We start from the raw sequence: 12,790 nt of genomic DNA on the forward strand, positions 1-12,790 counted from the left end.
ACCTGTTGAACAACCTGCTATGTCTCTCATGGCTCATCTTCAAGGTATATTACTTCATATCCTTTTCTACCCTACTTTCTTTCAGCATGCCTCCTCACTCTGACCACCTGAATTTGTAGCTTCCAAATAAAGTGTCAGTACTTAATCCTCACCTTGTAAACAGGGTCCACATTTTTAAATATTTCTATTACAACACCTAGCACATGGCATTTGGTATTCAATAACCATTATAAATAAATGATCAGTTAATTCTCTTTTTAGTATAAATAACTATGATACTATACTAGAGAACACATATATGCCAGCATCTCATGATATAGATTTTAGGTGTTTTATTTTTATTCATCTTTTAATAAGTAGTACATTCAAATAATTCAAAATTTAAAATGTCCAAAAGGGATTAACAGTGAAATGACTTCCTCATATTTTTGACCTCTAAGGTCTTAATTTCTTTCCTGCAACAACTAATATAATTTCTTATGTATCTCTGCAGAATTTTATGAATCTCTGCAGAATTTTATAGCTAAGCCAATATTATATGTTATATAATATTTTTCCACTTAACAATAAATATATAATTAACAACAACAATACATTATAGTGATAACTCTCTATCATTAAACAAATAGTTTCTTCATTCTTTTATAGAGCAAAATAGAAAATATTCATTGTATCACTTACAAATTCTTTAATACTGCTTTTACTTTTTGCCATAACAATAAATCTGCAGTAAATAAATTACACATACATTTTACTATTTTCAAGATAAATTACTACAAATGACATCAGGATCGTGGGGCAGAAGGTTAGTTTTTGACTGATGATATCAATTCTTTTAGGGGTGACTTTTGCTCTTCAGGAATCCTCTCTGCTTTTCCTTTCTCAATGACCTGAACAGCCCTCAGCAAACCATCCTGCAGAGCCTGGTTCTTTACCATGTTAGTGATCATGAATGTGATATCCCTGATGTACATCTGTCGTACTTTAGCTGCATAATGATCTGCCTTGTGACCATGTGCAATAAAGAAAGTACAAACTGCTGTGATATCTCCTTCTTGCAGCCCACATTCTTCCAGAACAGACTCCCACACAACTCTAATGCGCTTGTTCCTAACTTTTCGTCTAAGGACAGAGGCTAAGGTGGGAAGACCTCTTACCAGGTCTGGTAGTTTCTCAAGTACACGTGTGTGCAAGCTGATAAGTACTTCAATGACGTAGCTGTATAAAATATTCAATTCAATTGAAGTGAACCTATGAAAAAACATGGGGAACTTCTTATGCAACAGAACACTATTAACAGACATAAAAATGCATTTGATCATTACAAATCCAGTAGAAGTTATTGTATTTTAGAAAATACTTACTTTAGAACTAGACCCTGCACTAACCTAGATAGCTATGTTCTCAGGCGACCCTACTGTATGTTCTTCAGTGACAAGGGAGTTTTATTATCCATCTCTGTGCTAGTGAGACTTTGGCAAGTAACAGGCACTGTGACGACATGTGTACCACAGGGCCTAGCATATAATACAGGGGCTAAAATTGATTTTTTTCAATGAATAAACACAAGAAAATGTAATTTCTTCATAATCCATAGTTGGGACCATACTAAATTCAGTTCTGAAATAACAACTAAAAGCTTTTACCATAAAATTCCTCTGATTTTTCTATCAATACTCACTTCAGTGCCAAAACTGCTGTCCACATTTCATCTTGAGCTGCTTGGCTTGCCAAAGTCTTGCTATGATGTTCAAATTTCTGTGTCAGATTATCTTTGGTATTGTCCAGTTCTTTGAACTGTGCTTCTAAAGCTTGGAGTTTGTGGTCTACTCTATAGGATAAAAGAATCAGAGTTAGTTTAGGTCAGGGGAAAAAACTAAGGCATTTCTTTAACCTAAGGTTCTAATGCATTACGTACAACCACCATGAAATTTGGTGTGTGTGTGCATGTGTGTGTGTTGCTATGTATCAAACCCAGAGCCTTGTGTGAACTAGGCAAGGAGATATCTACCACAGAGCTATACCTCCAACCCCTGGATAAATATTTAAATTTAAAATTATGAACACATGGTACTGGGAAATTAAATTGATCAAATTATTTTATGTACATGTATGAATGTATAAAAGGAAGCCTACTATATGTATAATTATAATGTATCAATAAAAAATGTTAAATAAATAAATAAAATCATGAACAGATGTTTCCATTTGCCATTTCCTCTAGCATTCATATTTGTTCTTTCCTTACTTCACACTTTTTAATTATCTAATTACTTGAATTATCTGTCATGTCTGATCTTTATATTTTATACTTTGAGTATTTTATACAAGCATGACTTCAATTCTCACAACCATAAGAATTAAAACAGTCATTTTTACTATTTTATAGATAAAGAAATTGAGTCTTAAAAAGATTGAGATTTAATGTCATGTAACTAGCTAATACTGGGACCACTGTATAATTATATGGCTTTCTCTACCCTATCATGACTGTACAAATCCTTCTGTCCTTCAAGGTTCAAATTTCACCACCTTCTTGTTTTTGATTATTTTTAAAAATATTTTTGTTGGTTGTTGATGGACCTTTATTTTATTAACTTATTTATATGTGGTGCTGAGATCAAACCCAGTGCTTTACATCTTGCTGGGCAAGCACTCTACCTTTGAGCCACAACCCCAGCCCCTCCACCACCTTCTTGATTTCCTTTGGACCTGGAGATCTTCTTACCTCCTGCTTCTCTCTTATAGGAATGATCTCCATTACCTATCCCTCTTTACCCCTACTTCATTTTTAGAGTTAGCTTTTTATAAACTAAGTTCTTAGAGGAAGAAAATCAGAGACCATTTCTTAGATATCTTTATGCCTGTCCTCCAATACCTAAAAGAGGTCTTACCTAGAAGTAATAAAATATTTGTATGTTACGTGATTGACATTTGTGATGTGAAGAAGAGGCTGACCCTTGTAACCCAACATAGGGATCTGAGTAGCTTTGAATAGCCCTGATCACCAGAGGGCACTATGGCAGCAGAATTATATCTAACTGAACCACACACACACAAAAAAAAAAAAAAAATTGGAGAAACAAAACTCACTTTCCTGAAGCCACCCACTTATCTTTCATAAAATAAATGACGCATAAGAATACAAGTCATTTCCCCAGTGACCTGAATACCTTTGTGGTTGCTCTATCCTTGATGATCTTCTTTTGATCCTTAGCTTCTCCAAAGGCTAATTCAGCTTCAGGTACCACCTTGCTCCTAGGCTCTAGATCTGTATTTTCATCTGTTTTGCACATTTCTACCTGGAAATGTCAAACTCAACGGTCCTGAGCTGAATCTACTAACACCCCTTCCATCTTCAGAAATTATTATGGAGGGATTTTCTCACTGCTTCAGATTCTATTAACACAGATAAGATGGAATATGAAATGTGCATTTCATAGGTATACAAACCTGCATAATCTAATAGGGCAACAGTCTCTGTCTACAAGTAAAAAACCATGTCACCTGGCACACTGTTTGTATTAACTTTTAGATCTTTGAGACTATATTGCTATATAGCTCATCTCTAGCTTAAACTCTAGGAATAAATTCTAGCTTGTCAATCTGTATATAAGTTTATAATTGCAACATTTTTTTAATCCTCCCGCCAAAAAGGCATTCCTGGACCATTCTAAATAATTATTAAACAACATGCAAACCTGAGTGCAATCTGCTTTTACACTACAATTCCCTAGCTCTGTTAATGACCTTACCAATTTATCCAATTACTTGAACTAAAAATCTAGAATAATTCTCAACCCTGTTTTCTCTCATCCTCCAATTAATGTCTCTTTAATCTATCCTCTCCTCTGCATCCCAAGATCTAAGCCAGCTCATCCTCTGTAACCAAGAAACTTGCTTCCATGTCCAATCCATCCTCCAGACATAGTTTTTAAAATACAATCTAATTGGGCTGGAGTTGTGGCTCAGTAGTAGAGCACTTGCCTAGCATGTGTGAGGCTCTGGGTTCAATCCTCAGCATCACATAAAAATAAGTAAATAAAGTCATTGTGTTCATCCACAACTAAAGAAAAGTATATATTAAAAAATACAGTCTGATTATGTAACCCAACAGATGATATACCTTTTATGCCACCCTGATTTGCCCAATAACTTTCGATCCCAAATGGCATCTCCTCAGCAGGAAACATGAAGCCCATTCCCTTTCCTTCATCTTCTGCCTGTCCTCTTACACATTTTAGTCACTAATATGTAATTCCAAACTTACATATGGCTTTCCTGTACTGTTTCCTCAGTCTAGATTCCTTCCCACATTTTCATTTCTCATAAACTTCACTCTCATTGCTCAAATGTTTCTATAGAAAGAGTCCTTTTCCTAATGTCCAAGGCAAAATTGAGCTTTCTGCCCTTGTGTTCCATTAACTCTTTAGAAACCACCATTAGCTGTGCTGTATGCTCCTTGAGGGCAGAAACCACATTTTACACTTTTTTTTTTTAAACAAAAGCAAAAAGATTTTATTGAAGGCTGACCAACAAGGAAACAAGAGACATGCTCAAGTCTCTCAGTTTGGATTATTGTAAATTTAGCATTTAGTATATATATGAATTGAATGGCATTACAGCAGATTTTTACATTTTGGGAGTTGGTACCTGGATTGAACTCTGGGGCATTTGACTACTGAGTCACATCCCCAGCCTTTTTAAAAAATATATTATTTAGAGACAGGGTCTCACTGAGTTGCTTAGCACCTCGCTTTTTGCTGAGGCTGGTTTTTAACTCACAATCTTTCCTGCCTCAGCCTCCAAAACTGCTGGGATTACAGGCATGTGCCACTGCACACAGTTTAATCTACATGCTTTTTTTTGAACTTGGAAGACTTAAACCATTTTAACAGAAAATTCTAATTAGCATGTCTGTAGTTCTTTTCTTATTTCTACTCTTTATTCTTTGCTTCCCCATCTTCCCAGAATTTCAGACACATGCTTATTGCCCCCAGGGACCCCTTAGCAACCTTTTCATTGCCTCCTTCAAGGATACCAAGGTTGTGGTTTCATTGTTCATCTTCTTAAGGCAAAATGAAAAGAAACAAAATAAAGCAAAACAAAACCCAAAAGATGTTTGAATCCAGGGTTTTCTGCTTGTTTTTCCACTCAGCAACAGGCAGCAGCAATGTGAGCATTCAATCTAAATTCTGCCTAAAGGTCACTGAGTACAAGAGCTTTTAATAGCTTGTTCCAAATATAGTTTCAAAGAACTGATCTTGTGGACACAGGTGTCCTAGAATGCACTATAACATTTGCCTTTGAAAACTGACCCATAGAGTATCAACATAGACCCACAACCTTATACAATTAGAATTACAATTTTAATTATAATTCTCTCTCTCTCTCTCTATATATATATATATATATTTATGTGAATATATATATATTTATTATATATATAGAGAGATATTTATATTATATATATATTTTATGTGAATATATATATATTCACATAAAATTAAATATATATGCTAGTATTAAATTTGATGGAAATGTTACCCATATTTTAACAGCTTTCCATTTTTATGGAACTTACAAACCAAATAAGTTTAAAAAGTACCCCATATCTTTTATGACGATTATGATTTTTAAAGGTAAAAATCTACCATTAGAAACTATAGGTATTTATTGAGAGTTTCTAGTATTAGACTAGGAATTGATTACCAAAAAAAAAAAAAACAGGATTGGGTACATAAAGCAGGATTCCTGCTGGGCAAGTTGGTTTGAACCTGTAGTCCCAGCTACTCTTAAAGGCTGGGGCAGGAGAATCATTGGCATTCTGGAGTTCAATGCTTGGGCAATACAGAAACAAAATGGAACAAAAATGAAACTAGGATTCCCATTTTTATGGAACTTGAAATAAATTAGGAAAATAGAATACATACTTAAAAAGAGAAAATATATAAAGTTGTTAAACCACGACACAAAGAAAAGACCACCGACTCTAATTTTAAATAAAATTTAAGCAAGCTTGTGGGCTGGGGATGTGGCTCAAGCGGTAGCGCGCTCGCTTGGCATGCGTTGGGCCCAGGTTTGCTCCTCAGCACCACATACAAAGATGTTGTGTCCGCCGAGAACTAAAAAATAAATAAATAAATAAATATTAAGCTTGTAATTATGGCCAGGACTGTCTCTCCTGAAACCCCTGGGCCAGAGAACAGTACCCCAGCTCTCTAGGGGCATAGTTTTATTGTTAGGGTCCAGCGGAGCATAGAAGAAAGAGACCACACAAGAGACTGGCTCCATACAATTGGCAAAAGGGGATTTTTTGGGGATCCGTTCCAGTGCACTGGGGCTTCGTGCTCACTCAAGAAGGGAGAGCAGCCCAGAGCCCAGAGCAGAGGTCAAGCAGAGCTTAAGTACACTTTCTGGAGAGGGCGGTGGGCTTTGCATACATCAGAACAAATCATCATGAGGCGTGGGAAAATTGAACAACAGCTCTGAGACGTGATTAGCACATTCATTGGCGGGAACAGGTCGGGCGGGGGTGATTCAAACTGATTGGTTCGGGCCCTGTGATGAACTGCACAGGGCCCCTAGGCTAAATGGCCAGTAGGGCGTTGTCTTAACTAGTTATCTCAGGAATCTGGGTGTAACCGAGGAATTTAATAATACCTAATCTTTTACATTCAAGCTTTCCAGCTTAGAAACTTTACCCTTTCATTATAGCATAAAAAGTTGCAAAGTAGGGTGTCTTGTGAACTTACAGTTAACAGGATTTTTGACAAGTATAATACAAAGGCAGATAATAGGTTAATGATCTACATGGCTTAATATTTCAAGGTAGAGAATAAATTTAGATCCCAACATTAGAATTTATGAGGCACCGCTGAAGTTTCAGAGGGTTGTTATCTGGTCAGGGAAAGCCAGGCATGGGTGAGTTCAAGGAATGGGCAGGCATTCCAAGCAAGTTTAGATATTGCAGCAATTTATAGTAAAACAGAAATTAACTTTTCATGACTTTGTGACTAGATGGCTCCCAATCATAAAATGGAATTAGGCTGGGTTCATTAAAATGTTATGTGCTAGGAAGGTACAAACCATAACTTTGAAGATGAGACAGTAGGACATTGAAATTTTTGATCAAAATAGGGAAATGCTTACACTGAAGGTGGGACTTGGCTTTGTCCTAAAGGAAAATGTAGTTCCTTGGTTGGGAAGAGTGTGAAAGGTATTTAAGCTGGAGAAATTGTATGAAAAAATTAACAGAGGTGGCAAGGTAAACTATGTGTTCAGGTAACTAACTGTGAATGTGAAAAACCAGCCTCTACTTCAGGCAAAGCCTGTCCAATGAAAGGGCATGACCTTTGTCCTTGGAAAGACCCACAGAGCACTCCTAGGCACATTCCCACCCTGCTACGTTGTTTATCTACAAATAACAGAAAAGAGATCTGCTGGGCCAGGTGTCCCTGACTCAGTCAGGCTAGGTGGGGATCCCTAGCACCCCCCAGCAGCCACCAATCAGCATGAGACAGGGAAATACCTGGGATGCCAGATGACCCTCCCAGTAGTTTATGGTGGTTGATAACCTGTTGGGAAACCATGTAGTTCAGCAGGAACACCCCTCTTGGCTTAAACCAATCGGTTCAAATGAATCCCCCTCTTGTACTAACCAATCACTCCTACTCAACTTTTTCCAGCCTGTGAATGTGCTAATCATATTTTAGAGTTGTTGTTTGATTTTTCCCGCAGTGTGTGATGATTTGCTAAGAGATGCTATGATGTATGTGGGGGTCCCTGCCTTCTCCAAAGAATGTATAAAATCGCTGCAAACCCTGGGCTTGGGGCCTCTCAGCGTCACCAGTTGCTGTGTGTGTGCGCGCACAGAGGACCAAGCTAGCTTGCAATAAACACCTCTTTGCTGTTTACATCGATCTTGGTCTCTGGTGGACTTTTGGGGGTCCCGAATTCGAGCATAACAAATGGGTATGCGTTGAAAAGGATTCTTGTGAGCTCAAGAATATAACAACATTTAAACTGATAAGAGCCAAGTCATATATGTGCTCATTTATTAAATAATGTTAATTTATTCCGTATCTATTGAACATCATAAATATTAATTGAATGGATAAAACCTAGAAATGAATGAATAACACTATTCCAAGCACTAGGAACAAAATGATGAATGAGGCAAAATTCTCTTCCCCAGGGAGCATACTAATAAGAAGGCAGGAAATAAGGTTTAAAAAAGAGTAGATAGGGACTTGTTTTAGGCAGCTTTTTCACTACTGTTGTTACCTTTGTTTTATTAGTCCTTTCTTCCCCAATGTTGAAGTATAACATGAGAGAAGCATGCAGAGGCAAGTTTAGAGTGGAAAGTAGAAGCTTTATTAAAGGACAGCAGAAAAGACTTCTCCCCTCCCCGGAGGAAAAAGGGGACCCAAGAGGTGGAATCCATGGAAGGGGGGGAGGTCTTCCCTCTTTTATAGCTAAAGTCTTCATCCAGCTTTCCCCCCCATTCTGGTCCTTTGTTCTGTTATCTTACAGTGATGGAATGTAGGTGGGATGGCCCAAAGGGTGGGGCATAGGTGGGACAAAGGAGTAATCTGGGCAGAAAGGACTTTTGGATTAGCATCTCCTTGTTTGCTAGGAGCTGTTTCTTTAACTTTTCTTTGGGATGGGTTCTGGGCCTTGGGGACATTAACATTCCAAGTGTTGTTCTGCTTTTCCCAGACTCCATTCTCAATATGGCCTTCATTTTCGATTTTACTGGATATTAGACCTGATTTATCTAACTACACTGACTATCTATCTTTAAATCTGGCTTCACTGTGACCAAAATACCTGACAAGAACAATTTTAGAAGGAAAAGTTTATTTATCTGGGGGCTCACACTTTCAGATGTCTCAGCCCACAGATGGCTGACTCCATTCCTTGGGGCCTGGGATGAGGCAGAATATCATGGTGAAACTGTGTGGCAGAGGAAAGCAGCTCAGCACATGATGATTAGGAAGTAGACACTGCCACATCGATGTTCATAGCAGCACAATCCACAATAGCTAGACTGTGGAACCAACCCAGATGCCCTTCAATAGATGAATGGATTAAAAAAATGTGGCATTTATACACCATGGAGTATTATGCAGCACTAAAAAATGACAAAATCATGGAATTTGCAGGGAAATGGATGGCACTAGAGCAGATTAGGCTTAGTGAAGCTAGCCAATCCCTAAAAAACAAATACCAAATGTCTTCTTTGATATAATGAGAGCAATTAAGAACAGAGCAGAGAGGAAGAGCAGGAAGATTAACATTAAACAGAGACATAAGGTGAGAGGGAAAGGGAGAGAAAAGGGAAATTGCATGGAAATGGAGGGAGACCCTCATTATAATACAAAATTACATATAAGAGGTTGTGAGGGGAATGGGAAAATAAACAAGGAGAGAAATGAATTACAGTAGATGGGGTAGAGAGAGAAGATGGGAGGGGAGGGGAGGGGGGATAGTAGAGGATAGGAAAGGTAGCAGAATACAACAGTTACTAATAGAGCATTATGTAAAAATGTGGATATGTAACTGATGTGATTCTGCAATCTGTATATGGGGTAAAAATAGGAGTTCATAACCCACTTGAATCTAATGTATGAAATATGATATGTCAAGAGCTTTGTAATGTTTTGAACAACCAATAAAAAAATAAAAAGACCACAGTTAAAAAAAAAAAAAAGGAAGTACACACACACACACACCACTCACCAGGGACAAAATGTATACTTCAAAGGTACATCCCAACCACCTACCTCCTCCAGTCACACCCCACCTTCCTTCAATTAGCACTCAGCTAATCCCTATAGGGGTTAATTAACTGATCTGGGTTGAGACTCTCTTATAACCCAATAACTTCACCTCTAAACCTTTTTGTTGTTGTTTTGGTATGAGGATTGAACCCAGAAATACTTTACCACTGAGTCACATCCTCAGCCCTTTTATTTTTAATTTTGAGGGGGGATCTCACTAAATGGTTTAGGGCCTTGCTAAATTGCTGAGGCTGGTCTCAAACTTGAAATCCTCCAGCCTCAGCTGGGATTTCAGGTATGCGCCACTGAACCCAGCTAAATCTTCTTGCATTGTTTCACATGTGAGGTTTTGGAGGACACCTCACATCTAAACCATAGCAGGATTACATGATACCAAAAAGCTTGCCAGCCATGGTGGCACATATCTGTAATCCCACTTGCTCAGGAGGCTGAGGCAGGAAGATTGCAGGCTCAAGACCAGCCTCAGGAATTTGGTGAGGCCCTAAGCAACTTAGTGAGAACCTAAGGAAAAAAAAAAAAAAAAAAAAAAAAAGCTTAGGCAACAAGAGAGTGGAGAAGCAACCTACAGAATGAAAGAACATATTTGCAAACCATATATTTGACAAGAGTTTGATAGCCAGAATATGTATGGAACTCAAAACAACTCAATAGTAATGATAATGGTAATAATACTACTAACTTACAAAAATCTGTCCTTGTGCCAATCCAATAATGATATGGTTTTGAGAAAAAGGAAAAAGTTTTATTGCTTTGCTAGTAAAGGAGAACAGGGGACTCCTGTCCTAGAGGCTGTGATTCTGCTCATCAGGGGGCATTGGGGCTTTTTTTTTTTTTGGTGGGGGGGAATTGAGAAAGGGAGCTTTTTTTGAGAGAGAATTTTTTTTAATATTTATTTTTTAGTTATTGGCGGACACAATATCTTTGTATGTGGTGCTGAGGATCGAACACAGGCCACATGCATACCAGGCGAGCGCACTACCGCTTGAGCCACGTCCCCAGCCCCAGAAAGGGGGCTTTTAAAGAAGTGATTCAAAGGCTACATCCCATCTGTCAGGAGTTGTAATTCATTTGTTAATTTGGGAGTTAAGTCATTTCTGATGTAAGGGTCCAGCAGAGCATCGAAGGGAGAGACCACACAAGAGACCAGCTTCATGCAATTGCAGGGGGAAGTTTTATTGAACCAGCATGCTGGGGCTCAAGGCTCACTCAGGAAGGGAGAGCAGCCCAGAGCCCAGAGCAGAGGTCAAGCAGAGCTTAAGTACACTTTTTGGAGAGGGTGGGGGGCTTTGCATACATCAGAACAAATCATCTTGAGGCGCGGGAAAATTGAACAACAACCCTGAGCCATGATTAGTACATCTATTGGCGGGAACAGTCTGGGCAGAGGTGATTGGTCACCCCTGAGTGGGGTACACATTTAAACTGATTGGTTTTGTGGCCTGGATGCTTACGTCTGAGCTATTTGGAGCCCTTAGCTAATAAACAACCAGGGAATCAATGGAAATATTTACTGGGCAGTTCAGGCATTGTTCTAACAGCTTCAGAGATTACAGGTTCTGGGGGTAGCAGAGGAATTTTAACAATACCTGGCCCAAGCCTTTCAATTTAGAAACCTTACAATCCCCAGTCTTTTACACTTTAACTCAGACTCTTGCAGCTTAGAGTCAGCTTAGAAATTTTACCTTTACACTGAGATCTTCCAGTGCCATCTTCAAGTTTGAATAATTTCATTCCAATGATGGTGTGTGCTCAAGGACAGATAACTCTGCCTAGCATGGGGAAGAAAGGTAATCCTGTTTCCCCTAATGTATTAGGGAGTAGGGGGGGATTTGGAAGAGAAGAAGAGAAAGAAATGTGTCCATTTTAAAAGCAAACCACATTGGCAGAGCAGCAAGGGCTATATTCAAAGCATAAAGTGGAGCACTGTTACAACAATATGTTAGGTCGTTGGTGGCCATCTTGATAGTCCCAGTTAGGTTCAGTTAGGGGAACAGCTGCTTCACCTGTGGGAAGAGTCATATCTGTTAATGAATTTGGTCAGCATGATCTCGAACAGCCTGCTGAATGTGGGGCTCGCTCAGCTGGGGTCAGAGTAGAGGACAGTACAACATAGACGTCATGCAGGTAAGATCATAGGTCTGGGAGAGAGATCAGAATTCCTTAATATAAGCAGAAGAGTCAGCAGAGAAGGACCCAAGTCATTTTTCAATCTGGGAAAGATCTTGAAGCGAAAATGAGACATGCATTCAGGGTATCCCTTCAGCACCAGCTACTTCCCTGAGAAGACAAAGGAACTGTGGGTTATCTGATAAGAGGGATCAGTGGGACCGGGTGTGGGCACTGATGGGAGAGGGGTGAGTGGGTGGAAGTGATCATGGCTGTAGGAGAGGAGGAAGAGGAGAGGGGTGGAGGGGGAGGGGGAAGTGTGGTATCAATGGAAGAGGTGAGTGGAGAAATCAAAGTAGCAGGAGAGGAAGGAGAGTGGTGGAGGTGTGGGAGGGGCTGCGGCAGCAGATTGGTGTGGATAGGGATGGGGGATAAGAGAAGGTGGAGCTGAGAGTAATTCAGGTTCTGAGAATGTAGAACAATGAGAGAGTTTTAGGATTTTTTTTAGCAAGAAAAACTTGAGCAGTAGGACAGATAGAACAGAGAGAAGGACGGGAGCAGAGATCCCCAAAAGCCTGAACATAAGGAATTTGTACCCATTTCCCCATCAGGTGGCAAAAGTTATCTAAATCCGTGAGGACTTTGAAGCCAGATTTAGGTAGTCAGTGTAGTTAGGTAAATCGGGTCTAATATCGAGTGAAATCTAAAATGGAGGCCATGCTGGGAATGACTCAGGGAAAACAGGACAACTCATGGAATGTTAATGAAGTTCCGAAAAGGCCCTAGGCCAAAGTCCACCTGGAAGTATTAATGAACAGCCCCCAACAGATTTGAAGACAGCCCATCCCAAAGAAATGTTAATGAAGCCCTGGATACAG

The 12,790-nt window shown here is 39.1% G+C and overlaps 1 protein-coding gene across 1 annotated transcript; it reads right to left on the reverse strand.

Moving 5' to 3' along the window:
* Nucleotides 1-332: 332 nt before the first annotated feature.
* Nucleotides 333-3,296, reverse strand: Smco1 (single-pass membrane protein with coiled-coil domains 1). Its single transcript, XM_040270575.2, has 3 exons — nucleotides 3,166-3,296; nucleotides 1,682-1,831; nucleotides 333-1,251 (listed from the first exon to the last, which is right to left on the reverse strand). Exons 1-3 carry the CDS (start codon nucleotides 3,294-3,296, stop codon nucleotides 807-809), a joined length of 726 nt encoding a protein of 241 aa, XP_040126509.2. The 3' UTR covers nucleotides 333-806.
* Nucleotides 3,297-12,790: the final 9,494 nt, after the last annotated feature.

This window comes from Ictidomys tridecemlineatus, chromosome 3 (genome assembly GCF_052094955.1).
Source record: "Ictidomys tridecemlineatus isolate mIctTri1 chromosome 3, mIctTri1.hap1, whole genome shotgun sequence".
Taxonomy (NCBI): Eukaryota; Metazoa; Chordata; class Mammalia; order Rodentia; family Sciuridae; genus Ictidomys; species Ictidomys tridecemlineatus.

Excerpts from the sequence above, each read along its gene's own strand:
- Smco1 (XM_040270575.2), bottom strand. The coding sequence starts at position 3,296 with ATGTGCAAAACAGATGAAAATACAGATCTAGAGCCTAGGAGCAAGGTG. Across the intron at positions 1,832-3,165 it reads GCAACCACAAAGGTATTCAG|AGTAGACCACAAACTCCAAG; the intron begins GTCACTGGGGAA and ends TTTATCCTATAG. Across the intron at positions 1,252-1,681 it reads ACAGCAGTTTTGGCACTGAA|GTTCACTTCAATTGAATTGA; the intron begins GTGAGTATTGAT and ends GTTTTTTCATAG.